The 26,729-nt window shown below is 41.9% G+C and overlaps 1 protein-coding gene across 17 annotated transcripts in view; it reads left to right on the forward strand.

Annotated features, from left to right (window-relative positions):
* Nucleotides 1–3,528: 3,528 nt before the first annotated feature.
* AGFG1 (ArfGAP with FG repeats 1) overlaps nucleotides 3,529–26,729 on the forward strand; it is a 36,848-nt gene continuing 13,647 nt past the window's right edge. For 11 of the 17 annotated variants that reach the window (XM_048505746.1, XM_048505747.1, XM_048505748.1 and 8 more), the window contains exons 1-5: nucleotides 3,529–3,990; nucleotides 11,917–12,010; nucleotides 20,608–20,723; nucleotides 22,386–22,548; nucleotides 24,436–24,586. In XM_048505746.1, the coding sequence (XP_048361703.1) occupies nucleotides 3,824–3,990; nucleotides 11,917–12,010; nucleotides 20,608–20,723; nucleotides 22,386–22,548; nucleotides 24,436–24,586 (691 nt within the window). In that variant the 5' untranslated portion in view covers nucleotides 3,529–3,823. The remainder of the gene's footprint in view (nucleotides 3,991–11,916; nucleotides 12,011–20,607; nucleotides 20,724–22,385; nucleotides 22,549–24,435; nucleotides 24,587–26,729) is intronic. The other 6 variants (XM_048505750.1, XM_048505755.1, XM_048505759.1 and 3 more) reach the window with 1 other exon arrangement.

Here is a 26,729-nt window from a genome sequence, read left to right on the forward strand (position 1 = left end):
GAATGTGCATAATCAAAAACCTTCAATATATGAATATTGAGAGCAATGTATATTTGGATGGAAGATACGGCTTGAAAAAATATATGCATATACTATGTGGCACAGGTCTATTAAAATTAGTAAGAGCCAATGAGGGGGCACAGGGACAGCTTCAGAGAAGGCAACCTGCATTTAATCCTAGTTCATCTGAGAATTTGGCGAGTACCCTTGGGCAAGTTACTTTCAGATTCAATTTCACAACGTGTAAAATGGAAATACTAATGAACTATTTCAGAACACATGGATGATGAATGAATGAATGAATTTGGAATGAAATGCTGTTATAAAAATGCTTATCACTGTTTTAGGTGTACCAGAATGGTCATGGATTGCAACTTGGGTTCAAAGAGCTGCTTACTTCTTTGCATGTGTCTAAGGGCTAATTCTCATGTTACACAGTCCATTGGTAGGAATGGATTGCGTCAACAGATAAGCACCGGAGATTGAGATCGGTAACAGGAACTCCAGCAGTGAATCTAATCTAGTGCCTTCAAGGCAGTGAATCTAATCTAATGCCTTCATGGCAGCAGTATGTCTGCCATATGGATTTTGTAATGTATAGATTGGTCTTGAGATCTTTACAGCATACCCCAAGAATCACTGCCTCAGTGCATCAGAACACCAAATAAAGCTGCCATATTTGATGTTTTAGTTAATTCATAGGGAAACCAGCCGAAGACTGATATCTCTTGCTCATCAAACATGACACATGCGAATTTAGGATCATAACCAAACACTAAACCATTAAAACTTGTAAGAATTCAAAGATATACACTAACTGTATTCTTGTATCTGGAGAATACAAGGAATCCCAATATGATAAACTGATTGTGAAATATAGCTCGCTGCCCTACTCAATTCAACTAGCATGTTTTAGAAAAGGGCTGCAAAAATATAAATTGCTTAGCAGTGTAGATGCAGTGCATTCCAGACATCTGAGACTCCTAGAAATGTAACTATGGTGAGTTAGGTTGTTTTCATTGGCAGTCAGAGAATGGGAGTGTATGTTTCCTTTCTGTCAATGGAAGTAATTAATTATGAAGAAGGTTGAGATTGTTATGAAATACAAAAGCTAAGTTTTGGGCCACGTTACATGCTACTAAAAATATATCTGAACCTACAAAGTGTTTTTCTTTCTCACTTCTTTTCTCACTTATTCACCATAGCCAACTCTTTCAGTTCTGGAGACAGGAAAGTGTAATAGAGGTACAAACCTTATCATCTTTCTGTTTTTAGAAATCATATATTGCTTTCTGGTGCAAACTCAAATATTTAACTATTGCACAAATTCCCTTTCATGATTCATCATCTCAAGGAATGTAACTTGGATTCTCAACGTCCAGTCTGTTCTCCAGATGACAAACAACTCAGCAACTGAAAATGTATTTAGCCCTACAATCCACAAATGTTGGGACTGAATCCAAGACTGTCAGAATGTAAAGCAGATTTTAACAGCCCCACCCAACTCCACCCCAAGTCCTTTGACTTTCTGGAACAAGTACAATAGATAATCAAGTGCATAATCCATCTAGCAAATTTTTATATTGGCCATTACAAAAAGCTTAGGATGGTTGGCACTTGAGGAAGTTTCAACCTGGATCTCAGATTCTAATCCAACACTGTAAAACTATGGTCTCCATCATGGTGTCTGTGGGTACTTGGGTGCCCAGCAATGTATCTGCTGGTACCTTCTTGTTTCTTCCCCACAGCATCTCTTTCCCCAAACTACTCCATGTCATGTAGTAGGAGGTATTTCCAAAGATCTCAGGAGGCATCACCTTGGGGGTTTCAGGGAACACCCATTTAAGAACATAATAACTAGCCTGCTGGATCAGACCAGAGTCCATCTAGTCCAGCATTCTGCTACTCGCAGTGGCCCACCAGGTGCCTTTGGGAGCTCACATGCAGGATGTGAAAGCAATGGCCTTCTGCTGCTGCTGCTCCCGAGCACCTGGCCTGCTAAGGCATTTGCAATCTGAGATCAAGGAGGATCAAGATTGGTAAACACTTGCTGCTCTTACAGGAGTATGCCTAGCTTGACGCCTCCAAACACTGTGGAACCTCAACATTTGGCACAAGCCCCAAGGGAGTCATTTTGTGTTTGATCTCACCTACCCCAAGGTAGTGATTTTATTGTTGTATTTATCACTACTTAAATTTCCTCCCACAAACTTGTAGGTCCAACAAGGGTTTTGGGGGCAGGTATTTGTTGTGGCTTTCAAGAATGTGTTTATATCATTTATACTTCACTTTTCTCCACACTGGGGACTGACAGAGGCCTCCAACTCCCTTTCTTCACTTTATCCTGATACCCTGTTTTCCCTAATATAAGACATCCCCGAAAAATAAGACATAGTAGAGGTTTTGCTGAAGTGCGAAATATAAGGCATCCCCCGAAAGTAAGACATAGCAAAGTTTTTGTTTGGAAGCATGCCCGACGAACAGAACACAGGAAAAATAAGACATCCCCTGAAAATAAGACATAGCACATCTTTGGGAGCAAAAATTAATATAAGACACTGTCTTACATTCGGGGAAACACGGTAGGTAAGTTGGAGCAAGTGACTGCTTCAAGGACACCCAGCACCTTGCATGGCAGAGTGGGGATCTGATCCAGAATTTGCAGCCCCTGTATCATACCTATCCATCTATCTGACTGCCCATCAAATATGCACAAGCCACAATTCAACAGCTTGTTAGATATGCCGATACCCATCATGACAGTCAATGGCCTTAAGCATGTTTAACTCTGACTGAGGATGTGGCCAAAGACAGCCACCGTTGCTTCTCCAACAGTCATATCTCTTCGTCTCATTATTGAGATGTGTCTACAGAAGCAGTCTGACTTCTATAGTACTGCAGCAGTCAGATTCTCGAGATCTATTATGTTATATATGGTGTGTGTGTATGTGTGTGTGTTGTCTGTCTTTTATTATTGATTGATTGATTGATTGATTGATTGATTGATTGTTTAAACTTTTATACCGCCCCATCCCCGAGGGGCTCTGGGCGTGTTTTTATGCTGATATGCCCACAAAGGTTGACTTGACTACGACTTCTCCAAATTGGGGTGGCTCCTTTCGCTGTCACCCAGAAAGCTTTAGAAAAGCATCTCCTCTGCATTACAAATAACACAGGGCTGTTATCAGACTTGCAATCCGGTAGGACCTCCACGTGTGCGCATGTGGGGGACCCGACCAAGGCTAAGGCGGGAGCCAACCACCCTGCGGCCACAGGCCTCCAGCTGACCACCTCGGGGCTCTGTGCCTTCGGTTATCCTGCCTCCTTTCCACCTATTCTCCTTCTGTTCTTCTATCCGGGATCTCTTTCTTCTTTCCTTCCTGCCGGGTCACACCAGGTAACGGTCTCCGCCGAGAAAGGAGGGAAAGAAAGTAACCCGTGGCGGTTCTGCGACTCCTCCCAAGCGAAAGGGGGCGCTGTTCGAGACTCTCGGAACACGACCAAGGTCTTTTGCCAAACCCGCTGCACTCGCCTCTTTGTCTGTGGTGGGAAAAGGCGTCGGGCCCGTTCCGCCTCAGCTCGTCATTCAGCCGCCCCGGGCCCGGCTCCGTCCCTCGCGTGCTCCTCTTCCGCGCCCCTCCCTTCCGTTCGTCGGTTGGCCTCTCCGTGTGGGCGCGCGCACGCGCAAGGGCGCGGGCCCAGGCCTCGCCCTCGCGCGGGACGGTCCCGGCGCTTCCTCTCGGCTTGGGGCTTCTCCGCGCCTCCCTACTGCCCGGTCGGCAAGAACGGGCCGGGACGCGGCTGCCCAGCGGCTGGAGGGACCATGGCGGCGAGCGCCAAGCGGAAGCAGGAGGAGAAGCACCTGAAGCTGCTGAGGGAGATGAGCAGCCTCCCGCCCAACCGCAAGTGCTTCGACTGTGACCAGCGCGGCCCCACCTACACCGACATGACCGTGGGCAGCTTCGTGTGTACCTCCTGCTCCGGCATCCTGTGAGTTGAGGAGGGAAGGAGGAGGAGTTGACTTGGCGGAGGAAATAACTGATCGCTTCCGAGTTGGGGGGGGGGGGGTGCAGGAGTAGGCGAACGGGAGGGAGTTAATAAATATAATAAATAAATAAAGTTGCGGGGGGGTGTTGTTGTTGAAGGTAACTGGATTGAGGTAACTCAAGGAGGAAGTGGGCTGGGGGAGCACAAGGAGAGAGAGAGAGGCATGGGAGTCCTACGTTGTGGGCTGGAGCGAACAATATGGGGTGAAGAAAATGTGGCGTGTTTCTTGGGTTGGCTGAGTCGGTGTGAGGAGCTGCATGATGGGCTGGCTGGGGGAGATTATAGGACGGCAGAAAGTTTAAGACAAGAACGGGAATCCGTTAAGAGTGTGTTTCCCTTTCCATGCATATGAATTACAGGGCGTGGAGGATCTTCCGCTTAACAGTTCAGAGATGGAGGAATTTTAATTCTTCCAACGGGCAAGATGCTAGCAACGAACACCGCGAAGGCTAAAAGAGGCTTATTGATCTCTCTGTGTTCAGTGAAGGGAGTGTGTACAATATAGCCTTTGTAAGGAAGAGTGTACTTGGTCTCGTTTCTCAAGGTCCCTCACAATTGTGTCAAAGTATAGCAGCGGACAAGTGCCGTTTCTGACCTGGATTAATGCTAGAAGCATGTTAAATGGGTCGGAAATGCCAGTCATATGTTGCTATAAACCTAGGTTGTAGTTAAGTGGGAATGTGAGTGTTTTTCCCCATAAATGTATGCTCAGAATTTTTGGTTTACTCGTTCTGTTAGTTTACTCGTTCTGTTAGTTTACTCGTTCTGTTAGTTTACTTTAAAGACTTGCAGTAGGAAAGCAAGTAATGATTACTTATTAATAACCCTTTGGTGTTTGCCGCATCAGTTGTTCTGTTTGTGCATTATTGTATTTCTGTGTGCTCTTCTGTCTCAGCTAATACCAAACTTATAGGTTGGGGACAATCCAAACTGATTACAGGAACTTGTAAAGAAATTGATCAGTTCTGTAGAATTTAAAACTTCCTATGTACTTTTTACTTTTAAAACACTTCAAAATAGCACGCACGTGATGATTTTGGCTTGAAACACCTGTGAGACACAGTTTGATTCAATTCACTGTGTTAACCGTGGAAAAAGTTGTGTTTTGCTTTTGGATTAAATTGTGTTTTGCATTTGCATTAAATGTTAATGGCAGCAATGTATAGCATATCCTAGATTCAGCCTTCTCTAGCTTTCCTTGAAGGTTCTTGGAAGTCTGGGTAAATTCTGTGTCTGAAACGTAGTGAACTGGTGTAGATGAACCAATGCTGTATAAGATGATGGATGCTGTAATAGTGTGTTCTGAGGTGACTGAAGTTATCAAAATGAATTGTAGAAACCATTAAACTGGGAAAAGTAGACTAAATAAAATTAAGGACCATGATCTCTTTAAAATCTTCAAAAGAGGGTATGCTTCTTAAATATAACTATTTTGTTTGTATTATTTTGATGAAAAAGTGCTTTGTTATTGCATAAGCATCCTTCCACTGCAAGTGGATACGAAGTAACTACTACTATTTCCATTGAGTCACTAATCCTGCCTGCAGTAAACTGTAATCTTTAGACAGAGGGGTAGGTTAAGGTGCTTTCAAAGCTTCTTGTTTGGTAACCATAGATGTGCCTGCTTCTCACTCTTAGGTCCCTTCCGCACATGCAGAATAATGCACTTTCAATCCCCTTTCAGTGCACTTTGCAGCTGGATTTTACTGTGCGGAATATCAAAATCCACTTGCAACCAATTATGAAAGTGGATTGAAAGTGCGTTATTCTGCATGTGCGGAAGGGGCCTTAGACCCTTGAATCCTATTTCATGTATTGTATTGGTAGCATGGTTGATGCTTCTATAATTGAAGCTGATGAATGTATTCTCAAACTCAGTACTTGCACGGGACATCCCCTGTAATGTATGAATTGAACCTATTGAAATATTAATTGGATATTCATTGGTAGATATCCTGTTCCCTTGCTAAGTCTGAAGGCAAATTTATATGTGTATCAAGAATGGGTTGATTTAAATTATCAAGGGAAAAGGATAATTTCAATCACTGGTTCAAATAAAAAGGCATCTTTGTTAAATGCACCTTAAATTAAAAATTCCCATAATTTAGTTTTTTACTATTTTAATTTAGTTGCTATAACTATAAGACACTGATTTAAAACTGTGTCAGGCCTTTATACAGTTATTAAATATTTAAATTCAAACTGAGTAATGTCATGGAATGCTTTGCTTTTTTTTAGTTGATAATGTTCATGACTTCAAATAGCATCTATTATCTGGAATCATAATAGGTTTTTACAGGTGTGTGCAGGTTGGAATCAACAATAGAAAGTGCTCCTTTCAAAGTCCTCCCCGCCCCAATTCAGTCGATTTATTTGTTATATTGCTTACTTCTTCTACTTGTCTTGCCCTACAAACAGCTAATTTCAACCAGGTTGATGGTAGTCACCAATCAGATCACATATCTGCTGTGAACTGGAAAGTAAATATTCATGTGAGTGTGTGGGGAAATGCCCTTGTTTATAATCGCAGTACTATACTAACTGCAGAGATCATGTTGTTCCTAGGAATAAAATAGAAATGAGAAATCACCCTGAGAAAGGTGGAACTTTATAACTTGGAATGAGAAAGATGGAACTTTATAACTTGGAATGAGAAAGATGGAACTTTATAACTTGCCAGTCCCAGGCCCCCAGTATCAAGGCATTATATAAAAGTTCAGTATGATAGTTAACACATCTTTCTTTACAAAAAACCCCCAATATTTGTTTTTGTAGAAGGGTCAGATTTATTATTAAGAGATTGAGTTACCCGTATATACTTGTGTATAAGTCGACCCATGTATAAGTTGAGGCACCTAATTTTACCACCAAAAACGGAGAAAACTTATTGACTCGTGTATAAGTCTAGGGTGGTAACTCCAAAGCAGGCAAGGGCAGGGAAGAGCCAGGGCGCCTTCTCCCTACCAGATCGCCCTCCCCCCCGCCGCCACCTCCTGGATCCCCACAGCAGCCCCAGCCCTTGGCTGCTCTAGCGTTTCCTTGCTTGCAAACAAGGAAACACCAGACAGAGCATTCACCTGCTTCTGGGGTTTCCTTGCTTGCAAGCAAGGAAACCCCAAAAACAGATGACTGCTCTGTCTGGTGTTTCCTTGCTCACAAGCAAGGAAACTCCAAAGCAGGCGGGGGCAGGGAAGAGCCAGGGTGCCCACTCCCCACCGGATCCCCCCCCCCCCCCCCCGGAGCAGCAGCTTCCCTGAAACCCAGCCTGTAGAGCCTGCGGGGAAAGAAAAAGATGGGTGAGTGAGTAAAGGGGATGACAGGCAGGGGCGGCTGTCAGTGACTCGCGTGTAAGTCGAGGAGGGCTTTTTCAGCACAAAAAATTGCTGAAAAACTCTACTTATCCGTGAGTATATATGGTAGTTCCTACTACCTTTTCTGCTAGTGGATGAGGACCAAGGAATCAGTTCTAGTCCTTGTTCCATATGGCTTTTTATCCTTGTCAGTTCCATAATCCCTGGCACCAACTTCTTGCACCTCAGAAAGGGCTGCTTTTCTGTCTTGTGCTGAGAGGAAAGCAGGTAATATCCTATTTTCTGTTTTCATTAAACTTTAATTCTATTTTAAACCAGGTTATTTTTGAAAGAGAAACTGTGTATAGGTGACTATAAGCCCAAACACACCCTGTCCATTTTTGTTGGGCTCTTCCCTTCTTGTGTGTATGAATTTGGGAGAAAAGAAAGGAATGTCTTTGAATTTAGTTTTGTTTGATGGCTAAATGTGCACCTAGTGTGTGATACCCTGTGTCTGAAGTAAGAATCAGTTTTTTTCTCTGTTTGGGCTACTAGATCAAAAACATTTTACTTTGTCGCATGGAAACAGTTGTGGCCCTAAACCAGAGGCGTACAGTGGGAAAATGGTGCCCGGAGACAGCAGTTCTCCAGGCCCCCCCCGCTACGCCAGGGGGCAGGGCTTAGGGGGTGAGGCCCCATCCCCCTCAGCCTCACTCCCTCTCCTGGCTCGCAGCTGGCAGTCCCTTTGGGGAGAGCAGAAGGAACTGAAAGGCTCCGTCCTTGGCTCCTTTGCTTTTATAAGCACGGGAGTGGGCCTTGGGGCTGGAGCTGTCTTCCTGGTCATGTGGGGGGTCAGTTTTGTGCCCCCACGTGACCAGATTACTGGTGCCGGGGACAGAGGGCACCCCCTGTCCCGAGGCAGATACGCCACTGTCCTAAACCCTCTCCAGCATAGTTAGTATCCTATGTTCTCTCAGAAGGCGTGAAATATTTATTGAAAAACCAACTCCAAGGAACTGAAAGCATAGCAGTTTCACACAAATATATATCAACCTCTCCCATACCATGTACCTGTGGAATATCGTGTTAACAGTACCCCTGTGGCAGACACCCATGTACACTGATACACCACATACAAAGCAAAACAGTTAAAGGAATAAAGGATACATTGCATCCTCTACTTTAAGAAGAACTGAGTTGTATTTGCTAGGAGCCCTGGAATGAGCATACTTCAGGGAGTACTGCAAATGTGGCTGCAGGAAGAGAACTAGTTGCCCATTTCCTTTTTCTGGGTGGGCACAAAGGGATGGAATGAAGCCGTTTCCCACCATATCAGCCAGAGACCTCCACAGATTACTTTGCAGAGCATGAGAGAATTGGTAATAATCTTTTGGACTTCTGTTTTGTTGTTGAACACTGTAATTGAGCAAGTCCTTTATAAGAAACTAGCAGGCCTGGCCACGTGTTTCTGTGGCAGTTGTCCTTCTCATCACAGCTCGCAACCCACACAGATGTCCATGCAGTTCCAATGATCCCCAGCATAGCCTTTTGGGGTGGTCAAATGGAATCCCTCTTTCCCTTTTCAATGCACATCGTTATATGGTGCTGTCTTGTTTTTTTAGTATAAGGTAACCCTTCCCATTCCACAATGGAACTGTCCAGAGTGTGAATCCCGCTGTCCATGAGGCTGGTTGACATGCACAGTCCTGGCTTGGGTAAGGCAGAACTGGGGCAAGCAGGCTATCCCAGTCAGGCAGCAGAGGCAGGGTGGTGAGGCGCTCAGATCGAGGCCCACTCCCTGGGTTCTTAAAAGGCCACATGCAAAAGAAGCAGAGCCGATAGTGTTGGTTCGCCCCCACCCCACGGGTTGTCTTAGAAGAAAAAGGCAAACTCCAGCTCGCTTTTAGTAAAAGAGAGCTGTGGCGAATATGGGTGAGGAAGTGGGTAAGTGGTGGTTGGATGTGAGGGAGGGCAGAGTGAGGTGTGTGAGGATGAGCTGGATGTGTATTGTGTGGTAGCAGTGGGTGATGCACAGAGAGTGAAAGTTACCTGTGTGTGAGTGGGGGGAACCCCACCTGACGTCTCTCACGGCAAAGTGTGTATGTGTTTCACTTCCACTAGTATTACCTACCAGTATTACCTATTTACTGTTTCCACTGCTCATCTCTGGCCATCTACACGAACCCCTCAGGCCAGACAGGCTGCACGAACATTCTAAGGGTGACAGTTAAACACACCCAGCTTCATGTCCTGGTGCGCCAGGAAAAAGACGTTTTACCTGACTCAGGTATGGACTTTCGGTTATTTGAAAGTCCGATTACCTGCCCGCAACAGGGAGGGACGTCCTGTGAAAATTTCGGTGCGATCCGTCCAGCAGCTTCTGAGGGAGACCATCAGGGACAAACACACGTTTAGATTTTTATATATATAGATTGCACTGGAACCCTGCATTCTCTGCTGGGAATGCTTTAGGTGGCTCTGATCCTGCAAAACAGTTGGTACGGTTGTGTGGCCAGTAGTAGCAAATCTTAATGGAATGGTTCTCTCTCAATGGAATGGTTAATGGAATGGTTCTCTCTCCTCCTCTGGCATCTTTATATAATGCACATTCTTATCTTGAGCTTCATATGTGGGAGACCCTGCTTGCAGCTGTTGAGAGGAAAAGATGATTTTAAAAAGCCTTTCCTGGATTAGATTGGTGGTCTTCTAGTTCAACATCTTGTTGCAAAGAATTGCCAGCTAGGGCCTGGGGGAGGGACACACACACAGGGCATAGATGCAAAAGCTTTTCCTAATGCTTCCTCCTAGTACTACTATCCAAAGGTTTATTGCTTTTTAATTAGAAAGTTCCCTCTAGTCACCATCACTAGTAACCATTGATGGACCACCCTTCATGAATCAACCAATCCCCTTTTATAGCCATCTGTGCAACTGGTAGTGAATTCCACAATTTAATTACTTGTTGAGTGGGGAAAAAACCCTCTTCATTTTGTCCTGAATCTTTTGCTGATCAGCTTTGTTGGCTGCCTTTGCTTCCATGTTCTATTATTATGGAAGAGGAAGATAAAGCATTCTTTATCTGTTTCTTCACCCAAGGGATAATCTTATAAACCCCCGACGTTTCCCTTTAGTCTTTGAGGCAAATGACCATGGGTATAGGGAAGAAATATTAGAAGCAGTCACAGCTTCAGGCAGGAAAATTCTCAGTAGTTCTCTGGGTAGTTTGTATTGTCACTGTATCCCCAATTGGAGGATTTAGGTTTGAGTTTATGTCCTCAGGTGAAGCACCTGTAAGAAATCAGAGCAGTGATAGCAATACACTGTGCCAGTGGCTGTCCTCCTTAGCTTTTTGTACAAAGGGCACTTTCTCTGAAACCTCACCTTTATGCCTGTTATGCATAAGTATTCATGGCATCCCCATGCTGCTTGCTCAGTCACATGAGATATGAGTATTCTGGCTGGGGTTTATATTGTGGTCACGGGCACTGTGATAGGCTGCAGGCTTGGTTTCCTAAGCTGTGCTGTGGTTGGATTTTGATCTGTTCATGACCTTCGAGTCAGAAGAACAGCAAGATAAGAAAAAGAAGCTATATTATGACTGGATGTTGTTTGCTCTGTGATTTCTATGGATTAGGTGTTTAGGTTTAAGCCAAGATTATTTCCAGTGTACCGTTACGATGTGATTAGGAGTAGGAATACTGACTAAGTCCTTTCCATACATTCCCTCACCTCCCAGCAGTACCTTTTCTTTACTGGTGCAGGAGTTAAACCAAGTATTAAGGCATTACATGTTTCACAGTTGCAGTGGTGTAAAGGTTGGTTGCTATCCTAGGTGCTTCACAGGCCACGTAATTGCTTCTTAAAACTGGAAAGCTAGAAAGGTTCTCAGTCCTTAAATATACAATCTAGTTTTTAAGTGCACCTAAAGAATGTTTTAGTTTCTCTATTCCTTTTAACATTTTTGGTTCCAAATAGTCAGACTTTAACAGAAGAAGTATTTAGTAGAGAATCTGATATTCGAGTAGATAAGTTGAAAGTGCTTTGCATTTTGTTTCTAAACCATCCAGTTTTATTTTTTTAAAAAAAACCTTTTAAAAATTCTTTAACATATATAGTCAGCCAACCATAGATCTATTAATTGATATTCTGGAGAGACTGCACAAAAACCTAGCTTCTGAAATAGAAAAGTATTCAAAACTAATGAATTTGAAGTATAATTCCCAGTGCCACTGTAGTGTGGTTACTAGAATATTTAGGTTCTTGGAGATCTGGGTTTGAATCTCCATTCTTCCAAGGAAGTGTGCTAAGTGAGCTTGGGCCAGTCGCATGCTTAACCTACTTCGTATAGTGAGCATAAAAATGGAGAAGAGGAGAATGTTTTAACCCATTTTGGGTCCCAAGTCAGGAGAGAAGGGGGCTAAACATTAAGTAAAATGAAGAGATGCATTTTAAACCAAGCATTACTCAAATTTAAGTGAGGAACATTTTGTTCTTATGAGTTCCCAAACCTGATTTTTTTTAGATTAATGTTCACTTCTGTAATTGTTTAATTACTTTCTTAAAACTTCTTGTTTTCTAGGCGAGGTTTAAATCCACCTCACAGAGTGAAGTCCATTTCTATGACCACTTTCACGCAGCATGAAATAGAATTTCTACAAAAGCATGGGAATGAAGTAAGTATTTATTGCAAAAATTTGTAATTGTTGACTAAGTTGATTTCTCAGATTATTGTGATTGATCATATATCAGAAGGGCAACAGGATCTAAAAGTCCATTCAGAAAATATGAGAGTTTGAGATTGCTTCTTTAAACAGTCAACAGGATATTTGTATTTGCAAATAACATGGAGTCTTTGGAGCTGTGCAGGCTGAAATTTGGTGACCTCATCAGGGATTATATTTTGTAACACTCCCCTGTTACATGCAAAATGTTTTTGTCTGGAATAGCCCCCCCCCCTTTTTGCCATCAAGTCACAGCTGACTTATGGCAACCCCATAAGGTTTTCAAGGCAAGGGACATTTAGAGGTGGTTGGCCATTGCCTATCTCCATATCGTGATCCTGGTATTCCTTGGAGGTCTCCTATCCAAATACTAGCCAGGGTCTGAACTGAGAGTGTGTGACTGGCCCCTGGTCACCCAGCAAGCTTCCATGGCACAAAGTCGGGATTCCAAGGACCTAGTATGCTATCTTAATTACTGTGCCATGCTCTCTGTCTGTATCCGGTGTAGTTGGAGTTTTACTGAGGATGAATACAATTTTCATCAGTTTGCAAGAGTGATAAGATATTTTGGAAGTCATTAATTCATAGGGATGTCATAAAATTGGAAATAACTTGATGCCACAAAACACACAGACACTAATCCCCACTCATGCTGCACAACAGGGTAGTGCCATAGGGATTACAGGGAGTGCTTCATTGGTAGGTGAGGGGAAAATATTATTTGAAAAGAGCTGTTTGAAATTGCCAGAAAACATGAAGGTTGTAGGATTGGTAACAGAAAAATATAGCCTCCTAGGATTGGATCCAAAGATTCATGTTTGGCACATGTTGGAGCCTTCCTTCAAGACTCTGTACGCCAGTGGGAGAGTCCGTTATTACAAGGATGGTTCTGATTTTTGGTTCTCATTTTTTAATTCTCAAAAGTAAAAGTTCTGACACTGGGTTTGGTTCTTCAAGCAATTAGTCCAAAAGCATTGTAGAACACATAATGAAACCTGACTTCCCTTGATAAATGTAGTTCGTTTAGAAGATACTGAATGTGATATCTCAAGGTACTAGATGTCATGACATAAAAGTCTATTTTAACTTTAGCAAGCTGTTGAATCAGGGACGTAGGTATAGATTTTTATGGGGGGGTTCAGGGGTGGGGCCATACCTCCACCCGCCCCGAGGGCATGGCCACGCCTCCCCAAGCCCCGCCCCTGGCCTAGCGCTTATAAAAGCAGTTCTCCGAGGCCGGGGACGTCAGATTCTCCTGCCCTGCCCACCCCTGCTCCCAGCCGGCAGTTCCTTCCCTCCCCTCTGGGCAAAGGCATAGCTTTGGACCCCCTGGATCAAACTGCACAAAATCTGGGTGGTATCAGTAAGGGACTCGCTCGTAAAGTTTGATTTAGGGGGTCCAAAGTTATGGACCCTCAAAGGTGTAGTCCCCATCTTGTATCAGCTCCCATTGGAAACAATGGAGGATGGGGCACCCCCTTTGGGAGTCCATAGCTTTGGACCCCAGGACCAAACTTCACAAAATCTGGGTGGTATCAATAAGAGACTCTCCTGATGATACCTCCCAGGTTTGGTGAAGTTTGATTCAGGGGGTCCAAAGTTATGGACCCTCAAAGGTGTAGCCCCCATCTTCTATTAGCTCCCATTGGAAACAATGGAGGATGGGGCACCCCCTTTGGGAATCCATAACTTTGGACCCCCTAAACCAAACCTCACCAAACCTGGGTAATATCATTAGGAGGGTCCCCCAAACAATCCCTGAAAGTTTGGTGCTGCTAGCCCAGTGGTGGCGAACCTTTGGCACTCCAGATGTTATGGACTGCAATTCCCATCAGCCCCTGCCAGCATGACCAATTGGCCATGCTGGTAGGGGCTGATGGGAATTGTAGTCCATAACATCTGGAGTGCCAAAGGTTCGCCACCACTGTGCTAGCCTAAACAATGCGCCCCCTGCAGGCCAAAAACCAAAACAACAGTAAAAATGTTTTAAAAACCCACAAACGGGGTGGGGGTGGAGCTTTGGACATGAATGGGGGGGTTGAACCCGAGAAACCCCCCCTTTACGTACGTCCTTGTGTTGAATCATCTGCATGAGTGATACACTGCTACATTACTGGACACAAAGGACTTTTAAATGTCTTAGGAAACGTCTATAAACATTGACCTTGAACTGTTTTGTATATTTAGCTTGCAGTAGTCTGAAGTAGTTGTTCTTGTGTTGCTTGTGTAAATGCAACAGGGAAGTCTTCTTGTTCTAATCTGTTAGTATATTTTAATTCCAAGGAGCTCAGAGTGGCATAACTCAGTCTTCTGTCGCTCATTTTCCCCTCATAACTTCCCTGTGGGCTGGTTAAACTGAGAGATTGTGACTGACCAGAGGCTGTGCAACAGCTTTATGACAAAGTGAAAATGTCAATCTGGGTCTCCCAGATCCCAGACAAACTCTTCAATCACTATACCAAGCTAGTTGTAGAAGATAAAAAGATGAAAGATTTCAGCATGTTTCAGATATTTAAGGAGCTGCTTCATGGCTGTAGTGTGTGGGCGAATGAGTAGGTAGGTGAATTTTCAAAGGCATGATTTGGCTGATGCAGAGAATCTAACTTTCATGTTTGGTAGAAATATATTTTGAGAGCTATTACGAGAAATTTACGAAGGCTTATTAAAACAAAAATGTTAAAGCAAATGATAATCTACGATAAATCTTGGTTGGTGGAAGAGATGGGTCAGAGAAAATGAAAGTCAGTTACTGCAGTTTTTTCACTACTTGTAAAGTAGGTCATTCTTCAGCATTAGCTTATTTTACCTCATGAAGCTCAGAGTTTTCTTTGGAAATCCTGCTGCTGCTCCTGTTGGTAATTACTGTTTAATATGGTGACTGATGGGCTTGAATCTGCGTTTGCAGACAATCTGTCAGGGAAGACCACTTCCTCCAGTGAGATTTCTTCTTTGGCTGTACCTGTTTAAAATTTATGCCCAGTGTGGAGCAAAAATAACTCAGGTGGATGAGCTCATTTTCTGTCTGTTGTCCCTGGTTGAGGACCATAATGTTGCTGGGTATAAAGCTGCCATCAGTGCACACCCAAGGCCTGTGGTAATAGTACTTCAAAGTTGAAGACTGCCCTTTGGGGGAAGGTATTAATGTCTTCTGATCCATCTACCAAAGCCCAGTCAGCACCATCATCTAAACTGACATCAATGGTGTCATCAAAATCCACTCTGGTGGCATCAGGCTTGGAACTTGAACAGACTTAGAGGCAAGTGCAATTACCATCGATTCCAAGAAGTCTTTTGGAACCACCACCCCAAAAGTTAAAGAACAAAACGTAAGGAGCAATCTAAAATAGGTCCTGAATGATGGATGGGTGCATTGGTTTCAGCCTCAGAGCTGTTGTCAGAAAGGGACCAGGTAATAATACTGCCTCCTAGAACACTGTCAGTCAGCTTGGTGTATCTGATGCTATCCTAGTCAGAAGGGGAAGTGGAGCATGAACTGATACATAATTTGGTTGTGAGGCAGTCTCTGTTTAGATCCGCAGCATCAGTTGAGGCAACCTAATTTTCCCATGATCCCATGGCTGTATTTTATGTCCTCTGTGTATGTACAAGAATGGGGGGAATTCACCGGATCAGTTCCCAGAGCAGATCCAGCACAGTTCATTATTCATCGTTGCAAGCTGTCAGCTCCAGCAACTGTTACAACTTCATTAGATAGAGCACCTACTGTGGAATCTGATGAAGAGATTCCAGGGGGGAGTATGGTCAGTTCCAAGTGAAATCAGAAGCACCGTTGGATCCATTCTCTTTCATCATCGCCACCTGAGGATTTAAAGTTGTATGCTGATCAAATGCTACACATGGCTAGACTGTTTAAGATTGATGTGTCTACCATATCACATCAAATATAGATATAAGGATAAGATATAATCCCAATGTTTCAATGGCTCCTGGAGTTTTCAGACCTGTGGATAAAACCAGCATCACAACATGCGACTCCCAAGGCATTCAGAAAATTTTATTAAACAAAACGTTTGTTTTTTGGGACACTCATCTTCCATCATCGTCTCTAGTAATAGAAGAGATACAACAGGGAACAAACACAACTGCCACTCTGCCCTATCCAACAAGTAGAAAACTTGATGCAATAGGCAGGAAGGAGTATGCACCAACTTCTCAGAACTTGAGGGTTTCAGCTTATCGGGGGGAAAGGGTCTCCGGTAAAGTGTTTTCGCTGAGCCACGGTGTGCCATAATTTTGATTCCTGGGTGCTCACTATTATCTAGCAAGGTCATAAGTTTTTGTTTTTCTCTGTTCTACCACTTCAGCTAGTAAGACAGTATGGAATCATCTACAACAGTTAGAAACGGTATGATTCACTATTTAAAAAGGGTGCTCTTGAAGAAGTTCTCAGTCCTGATTGCTCAGTAGAGAACTCATGGTACTCTCTGGTGCAAAAGAAAAACAGTAGTAATAGCCTAGTTTTAGACTTAGGAGCCTTGAGCAAGTACTTCTGAATTGTTCAGTTTATAATTATATTGTTAATATCCGTTCTACAATTATTGGAGAAGGTGAGCAGGTTCATTTTTCCTCCTTTATGTGCTCAGCTGCTACTGCTTGTTGCATCTGTTGATTAGTTGCCGGCCCTCATGCCCCTTCCACTCTAATCACTGCCACCAGCCAGCTAATTCAGTATGGCTTGCATTGTTTCTGCTGTTTTTCTTTTTTCTCCCATCCAATTCCAAATACCTTTTTTGACCTTTTCTAACCCCTCTAAGCAATGGTTATGAGGATTGCTGGGCAACTCCCAATATGATAGTCAAGTTCTCACAATGAGACAGACTGTGTTTTATGTAACTGTTGTTTATGGTCTTTATATACATCGTTGGTTTTTATTTTTAAGTATTTAGCTTGTTCTTCCAGCCTGGGGCTTCCTCTGGTTTGTTGGGAAAAAAATCAACCTTTTCTCTACATGGTCCTATTTTGTGGATTTATTGACTCACATTCTAAGGCCACAGGCAGAATTAGATAGCATTTTAGATGGCCTAAAATTCTGCTGAATTAATGTTTTCAAGTCTTCAATGTCTAGGAAGCATACATTCATTACTAAAAGAAGTGGAACTGGTATATTACTAAAACATAAGTTATAATTTGCTTACACAGGAAAACTATTTCCAAATCCTTCCTGTTATTTGTCTCCTGTGTTATATTTCTGTTGTGTTGCTCAATCCCCGTTTTGAAAGTTTCTAGCATTGGTCTTCTGCATAATACGAATCAACATTCATTGGTTACACAGCTAATGTAATATAATGTTTCTAATCCTGATCTACAGCTAGTTTTCAAGCACAGCTTGATGAACATGTTTACTTAGTGTGTGATAGTGCAAAAAAAAAAAGGCAAACTCCAGCCTGGGGATTGTAGGAAAAATAGTGAAAATAAAATGGCCAACATTGTAATTCTCCAGTATAAATCTAGGCCAGGGTATTTCATTAGTACATGGGGAAGGCCTTGGCCTCTGTGCCCCGTTTGTTTGTCCTCCAAGGCTACTGATTGGCCATAGTATGAAACAGGATGCTGAACTGTAAATAGAGTACTGGTTTATTTACAATCTTCAACAGGGTCAAATGTTATTTATGTGTAACTGTGTATTGAAAGCAAACTCATCAAGCTTAATGTAATTTATTGTGCTACGTCCTGCATGTTGAAAATTGCTAGAATGTCTTAACTGTAGTGGACATGTTTGATTTACAGTTTTGTTTTCAGTTCAGTGTACCTGTTTTTAATGAAAACTCGAATCAGTAATTTCATTCACGGTTAAATATGTTATTCAGGGATCACAAACATAAAGTTGTCAGAGCTTAAATAAGAAATGGCCCCCTCAAACCCCCCCCCCCATATGTTCTACTGGAAGGGAAGTCGACACCAGAGTGTGCATACACGTTCTTAAGCTTTACCTTTGCAGTTAAGCATGTTGCTCAAATGTTCACGTCTTCCAATTACTTGTCAAACTTTTCCAAAAACCCAACCCAGCTGGTATGTACTATGTGGGTCTAGATTAATTTCTGAGAGAAGATATGAATTTGTATGCTTTCTTTGATTTTCAAAAGCAATTGCTGTTTTCTTTTTGAGAACTTGGAAACAAGGAAGAACTGGTTGCTTACTAAACTTTTATTCATGAATTGAATGGAAACATGGAAATGCAAATAAGTTTTTATGTAGCTGTGCTGTAAAATATGTATTTAGCTTTCTTATCTTAAAGGTGAAATTCTCGAGTTAGAAGAAGGTGATATACTAATATTTCTAGCAGGTGATATACTGTCTTAGGCAGGGGATGCTCACATCAGTCAGGATGATACTTGCCAATTTAGACAGTTTTGTACTTGAAAACTTCAGGTGCCTAATCTTGAAACATATTAAAACAGTACACAGCCTCTGGAGTTTGAAATTAATGTATCATAAAATAGCTTTTTTGACAAGGGCTCCTCTCCCAATCTACAGTTAAAGATCAAAGTAACTGTAAATCTGAAGATCAAAGTAGCTGTAAATCCATATATTTCAATACTTGCATCAGTCAGTGAAAATTTGTTTGTAAAAAGAACTGACAAAGAAATCATTTCAATAAAGGCATTATTCATTATCTAATTGCTCTAATTTAAATGTTCACAGCTACGATTTGAAATTAACAGAACAGCCATTTTGTTTTAATTTCAACATGGAAGAGCCCACTTTCTTAAACTTTAGATATTTATGTTGATACTTAGTAACTGGAGGAAATCCATGAAGATTTGAAAACTAGATCATCATGTTTGCTTGCCTGAGTTTATGACAGCCAGCTATTCCTGGTCATCTGCCCAGTTTGCGTTAATCAGGATGACCCTACAGGAATCTTCATTTGTTTTAGTGCTGTTAAATGGTGACTGAGAAAGAACCTGAGTTCAGAATCACATATCCAGGATGATAATGTAGTGAATAAGAAGTAGGTACTGTTCTCCCTCACCATAATCATTCAGTTATATAAGAACATAAGAAAGAGCCTGCTGGATCAGACCAGAGATCATCTAGTCCAGCACTCTGCTACTCGCAGTGGCCCACCAGGTGCCTTTGGGAGCTCACATGCAGGATGTGAAAGCAATGGCCTGCTGCTGCTCCCAAGCACCTGGTCTACAAAGGCATTTTCAATCTCAGATCAAGGATACATCAGTTTTAGTCAATTACACTGATTGGAACTTGGACTTGGACTTCTTTGTCATCCAGAGCTTCCCATGCCACCTATCACTTTTCCATTTCTTCCCCACTATTCTTGTTTCCATAGCCTTTTACTTCTTTCCTGTTGATGCTATTTATGCAACTATACTTTTCTTGATGTATTCTTGATACTGGCATACATTAGCAAAACAACTGTGTGAAATGTTACTTCAAGGCAAAAATTGTGTTATCAATCAGGGCAAAGAATTATTCAGAGAATCTTAAACTTCAAAGTGAAAATATTAGACTAAGTGCACACTCAGATGTCATTGATCCAGCTTTGGTATGCTTGATTCTCTGCATCTTCTAAACAAATATTAAGAACCTCTTACTGCATTGGCTTTGGTTCTATCTAGAATCCTCTGTGCACCAGTTTAAAATTAAAACAGGTTTAGAACTTGTTACAGGCCCTTTCCACACAGCGGCAGGAATTATGCCGGTGGAGGGGAGGGGGCCGTTTGCATGGGACCGTGTGAGCGGCCTCCGCAGAGGCCAGCACAGAAGAGCCGCCTCTTCTGCGTCCCCCTCCCCCACTCACCTCATCCTCCAGCATCAGTCTGGAGGGCTGCAGGGACCCACTCGTGCTGCCCTCCGACCTCCAGGGGTCGGAGGGCAGCGTGGGCGGGTCTCAGCAACCCTCCAGACCGCCGCTGGAGGACAAGGTGAGTGGGGGGGGGATGGGAAAGCAGTGCCGATGGGAAGGCGCCACTTTCCAGAAACCTCCCTTGGGAAGGGAGGTGGAAAGCGGTGCCTTCACGCCGCTCGGGGCTGCACAGGACGGCCTGTGCGAACAGCTGCCCAGGGACCGGTGTTTTTCTGTCCCTGGGCCGCTGTTTTTGGCCCTGTGCGGAAAGGGCCACAGTGATTAGAAGTATTTTTTTTCATGTTCCAACTGGCTGTTCTTGTACTGAAGGTGGCCTGCCTGTTATCACCTTTTTCCACTGTAGCTCCCATGAGTTTTCATGAGGAGGTGATGGGAATACTATTGTTGGAAATCTTCTGTATGTTGTGCAAGGGCATTTTATTAGCTGCAAAATGGCTGATGTACTATCCTATTAAGCATCTATAGTTTGTTCTATTATTTCAGACTTTTACTTTTTAGGCTCAGATCAGGATTTATGAAACCCCTGAGACTAGAATTAAGCATAATCCATGTACATTGGTATAAGCAGCTATTCTTGTAGAGGAAATAAATATTGTATGCAGAAAGGATCTGTCTCAGTCCCTGTAATTTGTTCTGCATATTTCTTAAATGGTCAGATTACAAGGATTTAAATTGTATGTTGATTTCTTGTTTCCTCCAAAAGGTATGTAAACAGATCTGGCTAGGATTATTTGATGATCGATCATCAGCAATTCCAGACTTCAGGGATCCACAAAAGGTCAAGGAATTTCTACAGGAAAAATATGAAAAGAAAAGATGGTCAGTATACAATTTATTTTGCTAGTAAACATACATGTATAGTAAATACAGAAGAGGTCATCTTTCTTCAAAATAGAAGTAGAATATTTACCAAAAGAATTAAGTGTTTATTAAAAGGTGCTTGTATCGCTATTTCATCTGCTCTGGGTCCTTTGCAGGAAAACAACTTCTTTCTCATCATTTGTTTGTTCTAAATATGAAATGTGTGCACCAGCTTTAGGATTTACTCACTATTGGAAACCAGCCAGTTCTTTCCCTTCTCACATTGATAAAGTTTTATTGAGTTGTCAGAGGTTGGCACTTCATTGTTTATACAGAGATCATGCTTGCTTGCATAAATAACTGTGTTGAAGTGAGATAAGATGAAAACCTTGAGCAGTTTTTTTTAACCCCTCTATGTTGGACACATAGTACACATTGCCAGGTAGTAGTCCTTATGGTGCATGACTTTACATCATAATTTAAGCTTACTTCTTGCACATTGGTTTCCTGTTTTGATGTTTCTTTCATGTATAGGGAAAACGCATATATAAAATGTACTCATGATTTGCCTGTGTGTACAACAATGAAAATTATAATTATGGATCTGACATACATTTTCTGTGCACAGTGCCTCTATGCCTTTTCTTTGGGAGATTAACACTGGTCTTGGGAAACTTGTAAGAAAGTATTGTAATGGTGTACATTCTGTCTTCTTTCACTATTAACCTTGTACTTGTTAAAAGAATAAGATTGGCAGATTTTCAGATAATGTAACAATAGATTCCATTGCCTGTGAATTGTTGATGTTAGGTCAGCCAACATTTTGAACTTCAGTGGATTTTGGTCCAATCTGGGGATAGTGGGTGAAGTGATTCCTAGACAAGGTGTGGGCCTACACCAGCAGATTTGCCCTCCCCGGGACACTTACCCCAGTGGAGAGGTAAATATGACGGCTGGTGGCTGCCAGGATTCTCAGACGCAACACGCAACACCACATCATGCCCTCATGCCACCACCAGCCCTGTTGGTGCAGTAGGAGCACAGTGGAGGCATTCCTGGGGGGTTTACGGCCAGTTGCACCACAGCCCTGGGCTTGGACCTCTGTTACCCTTTTGCATGGCGTAAGTGCATTAAGCCCTTGAAGGGGGGTGTCTCTCCACGCTTCCAGAAAGCCTTCTGGAGGCAATAGGGCAGCACCACAGCAGCGTTGTCCCTTGTCATCTGGAGCTCTGGATTGGGCTGCCCATTTTGCAAATTGCTTGGTGCAACTATTGTGAAATCCTTGGATTTCAGGCTTTTTGTCACATTCTGGCAACCATTTAAAGAACATTGCAACCATTTTGCATGCACCAGCTTGCATTGTGGTTGTTTTCAGACCACAAACTGTTGGTAGTAACATCTGCCAACATTAATATACCAAATAGCAAGGACTGATCTATTATTGTCAGTCAGTGTACAAATGATTTGCTGTGTGAAGTATCTGTTCCTTGAAGGTGTATCAAAAAGCCTGTGCTGTTTTTTTAAATGAGAAACATGTCTGTTCAGGGTTCAAAATGCTATAAACTTCAAGAATATTGGGTACTTTTCCATGCTGCTAACACAGCATTTAATAACACTGACTCATCCTTCTTTTAATTTTGAAAAAAAGTATTAAATATGCAGTGCATTTTTCTGTCTTAGGTATGTTCCACCAGAACAAGCAAAAGTTGTGGCATCAGTCCATGCATCTATATCTGGGTCCTCCGCTAGTAGTACAAGCAGTACACCTGAAGTCAAGCCACTTAAATCTCTCCTGGGAGAATCTGCACCAGCATTGCACTTAAATAAGGGCACACCTACTCAAGTGAGTAACATGGCAAAAAAACCCCTCTGTCTTAAGGAATTAACAGGAAGTGTTTTTTAGGGTATTTCCGTTAAAGCCTTAGTGTTTTGTCCCCTGGCATTGCAGCAACCTGTTAGAGATTCTGTGCATGATATCTGTTAGAATTATTTTTCCTTTTATTTCATTGGTGGAGGTATATGCCCTCAGATCTCATGCTATCATTTTCAGTGCTTGAAAATAAATGGATGTAAGAGACTGAGAGGAAAAATGTTCATTATTTCCTATATGGTCACTGTTATGCTACTTACAGAAAGATAAAATATACATGAACAAAAATTACAATGTAAACATACAAAATTGAAAGAAACACACATCCAAATGCTGGCCTCAGGCTAAGAGCCAAATGGGAAGAGCCTTTTGACGCCTGCCCTTCAGCTCATGCCTCTGGCTGTGTCCAGGTGAAGCAGCAGAGGAGAGGCAAGCTCAGCCCAGATTTTAGCCAACTGTAATTCAGTCATTCTGTGCTCGATGCCACACAATTTGTTATAAAGATGTGACAGCTATGTTTTGTGCAGCTTTTGTTGGATGTTGACTCTGCCCTATATCATTCTAATGTGTGTGTTTCCATTATCTGCACTCCTCTCTCTGTTACTAAGAAGTCCTGTACTTATCAGCCATTTTCTTAGGTCTTCCTTGCTTGCTTTTTTGATTTTCAGTGCCCAAGCGCAACCCACTTTTGTTTATGTAGGCGTTCAAAAATAATCTCTCCATGGAAACCATGAAAATAACTAAGCTTACATGAAATTTGTATGTGTATGTTTGTATATATATTGGTGTACCCTTTAATCCCAACTCCCCATGAGACTGAGAAAGTATACAACAAGAAACAAACATTTCAGATTTAAAATCTAACGTTTAAATTTTAAAAAATGTATAAATGTTGATGTTGTCTTTCTTGGCTAGGGACCAAAAGGTAGAGAAAGGTGTTTGTTTTTTAAACAAAAACAGTAATACAAGTTTTATTGCACAGTTCCAGACAACTAACATTGAAAACAGGTAATACTGAAACTCAAATGCATACTGTAATGTAAGCCCTTCAAGTGTTATACACTTAATGAGTCAGGAATGTTTACACATATTCAATACCAGAAAAGAACTGACAGGTTTCAACCCAAAAAGGATCTTCTTCAGAAATACACACACAAACAAATGTTTCTAAACTTGTTTTAAGAAATTAAAATTCTTACATTAAAATTACTTATTCAGGCCATGAGGTTTGTGTATTCATCTATAATAAAGAATGATTCCCAATAAAGATGTTATTACATATTGTAAATATCAAAGATCCATCTTCTGAGTGTTGTCTATAAGCCACTAAACCCTCCTGAAGTTAGATCCCAGTGTGTGTTCTCATGTGCACCTAGCAATCAAGAAAACTTTTCTTGGCAACATAAAGTTCCAGTGCAGTTTACATATACAGATTTTAAAAACTGAACACTAGCATTGTCTAAATAACAAATTGTAATTTAATGTCCGTCACAGTTAGGTAAGCTGGCCATTGTTCAGTTTTCCTGCTTTGCTCACGCGTCTCTTTATATACTTACGGAATGTATAAAAGATGTTCTTGACATAACTGACAGACTGCATTAATTGTCAGGAGCGGACTGAACATTCTGTTGCAGACTTGCCTCTTAGCATATAGAATGCTTGTGAATGTTCCACAGCCAAGGAGGGTCCAAGGAGGGTCACGAATCTTGCCAAAGCTACCATTGCTGTAAAGTTGGGATACTATATCCAGGTGAAAAGTGATCTGACTTATGAAAATGGTATCTTTCCACACTGAGGATAACATTCTAGATTGGTATCTTCTCTTGCTTGTTTAACCAACTACAATTTTTTTGTTTATAGTCTCCTGTTGTAGTTCGGTCTCAAGGACAGCTACATGAAAAAAAGTTTGATCTTCTTGGTGACCTTGGTTCAGATATATTTGCTGCTCCTGCTCCTCAGTCAACAGCTACAGCAAATTTTGCTAATTTTGCACATTTCAACAGTCATACAGGTAAGATTATATTCCTTTCTTGGATTTGATAAGAATAGAAAGTTATAATCCAGTTCCTTAGAATTTAGTTTGTAAAAAGTACTTTTAATGAGTGCTTGTGTGCTTGCTTCAGAAGGAATGGTGAATTTATGCTATAACAAATTGCATGCCTTTTTAGCTCTTAATAGCTACTTGAACTTATCATAATAGTGTATACATGTGAGGAAAAAAACTCAAAAAGGATTGGTCAGATTCTTGCCTTTGAAATAACAGATGACTTTTTATTGCCAGAATTATGAATCAAAAATAAAATACAGACAAATATTTACACAAAGTATTAGGTACATAAGTAATGCTAATTAAGGTTATCCTGGAACTAAAGACCAGCAGTGTGCCAATGGAGCAGCTTGGAGTATGTTGCTGTGTATTAAATGAGGACTAGGCTCGAAAGGACAGCAACTTTTATCCCTGCTTTGACATCTCCCTTCTGGATAATTCACCTGTCAGCCTACCTTTATTTGCTCTTCCAGTTTTCAGCTTTTCCTCCTTCCTTCTCCCTGGTAACCTTTCCTCTTTTCTTAATTCCCACCCACCTCATTTGTTATCTGTTTCTTCTCCCTCATTCAGATTTTCTTCCTTTCCCTGCTTCCTTTGCTCCCTTCCATCTTCTACATTTCAGTGTCTTCCCTTGCCTTTGACTGCCAGAAGCTTAGGCTTGGAAGGCTCAGCAATATTGCTGTGGTTTCACATCAACCTTCAAAATGGCCTCCAGTCTCAGAACATAGCCTCTCAAGAATTCCATTATCATTTCTCTCTGAGCGAATGACATTACTTCTATTATTCTAGTGGTTTTTGATCCCCAGTGTTGGGGTTTTTTAAATTCAGAGTTTTCTGAAAACCAAGCTCCCTGCAGGCTTGCAGGAAAATCCCCTGTCTAGTTTTAGAATGATTTGGTTTTCTTGAGCCACATATCATTGCCTGGTTCATTATTAGGTAAAATGATAAGCAGAGAACCTAATTTGCTGGGGATGGAAAATGCCATCTCCTGTTGGTCCCACTTCCCTTCTTCCCCAACCTTCCAGCTACTGTCACCTCTCCCAATCTTTGTCATCTTCCCCTCTTGCCCATTGTGTTTTTCTGGGGTGCACAGATCTCTTCCTTTGCCTCCTTTGCTGCAGCTGTTTATTCTCTGTCCCAAATAGTGTGCTGTTCCATTGTTTACTGGTGTTAATAAGTAACCCCAAAAAATTTTGGTGGGATTTTGGAGTGTAACTTCATGAGGTACTGTATTTATGCAGTTTGGGGTTTCCTTTGAAAAAAAAAGATAATCTTTTTTTTTTTTACAGGGGCCAAGATAATCTTTTTTTTTCCAGAAATTTGTGCAAAACTTACGGCTTTCCCTCATTTATGGGGGGGATCGTCCCTGTTGTGTAGAGTTTCTGCTCTCTTCTTTGGCACCATGTTCAGCATTACAAGCATAGATGCTATAGGGCTTTAAATTCTCAAGCTTTGTATACATTTTCATTGTTGTCATCCTAATTATGTAAGACAGGCCACTATTTCTTCATGCTATACAAATGGAATTCTGGAGATCAGAATATACCCTGAAGAAAATTGGTGAATCCATGACTGAGGCAAAGTTTGAAGGAGATGCTACATAGTTGCACTGGTTCTCAGTTGCTTCATTCTGCTTAATTTAATGAGAAGTAGGCCATATGTGGTTAATAAGCAAAGCAATTGATATGCCTCTCTGCAGTCTCTGTTCTTTACAGTATGTTGTCTGAAATCATCTTTGAGGTGGTAAAACCTCTAGCGCTGGCTCAATGGCTGGCTCAATTTTCAGTTTGCAGCCTAGTATGTGTGCAAGAAAAGAAAAGGAACCAAGAATGAAAGAGATGGAGCTGTACCCTCCTGGCAGATGGGTAGTGGGCAGGCAAGGGACAGTTGGAGGCTAGGGGCCAAAATCTGAGGTAGCATACATTTCTTAGGTTTAGCCCCTGTTCAGATTCTATCAGGTTGATTTCTGTGATTTTAGTAGCATTGTGATCCGGCAGTTCCAAGGTGTTACAGGCGCCAAAATACATGGCATCTGACTTTCACATTAGCTTGAACTGACTAGCTGGCCTCCTGACTATAGGCTCCTGGTAGCATTTTCAAAGGGTCA

This window comes from Sphaerodactylus townsendi, linkage group LG08, assembly GCF_021028975.2.
Source record: "Sphaerodactylus townsendi isolate TG3544 linkage group LG08, MPM_Stown_v2.3, whole genome shotgun sequence".
NCBI classification, from domain to species: Eukaryota; Metazoa; Chordata; class Lepidosauria; order Squamata; family Sphaerodactylidae; genus Sphaerodactylus; species Sphaerodactylus townsendi.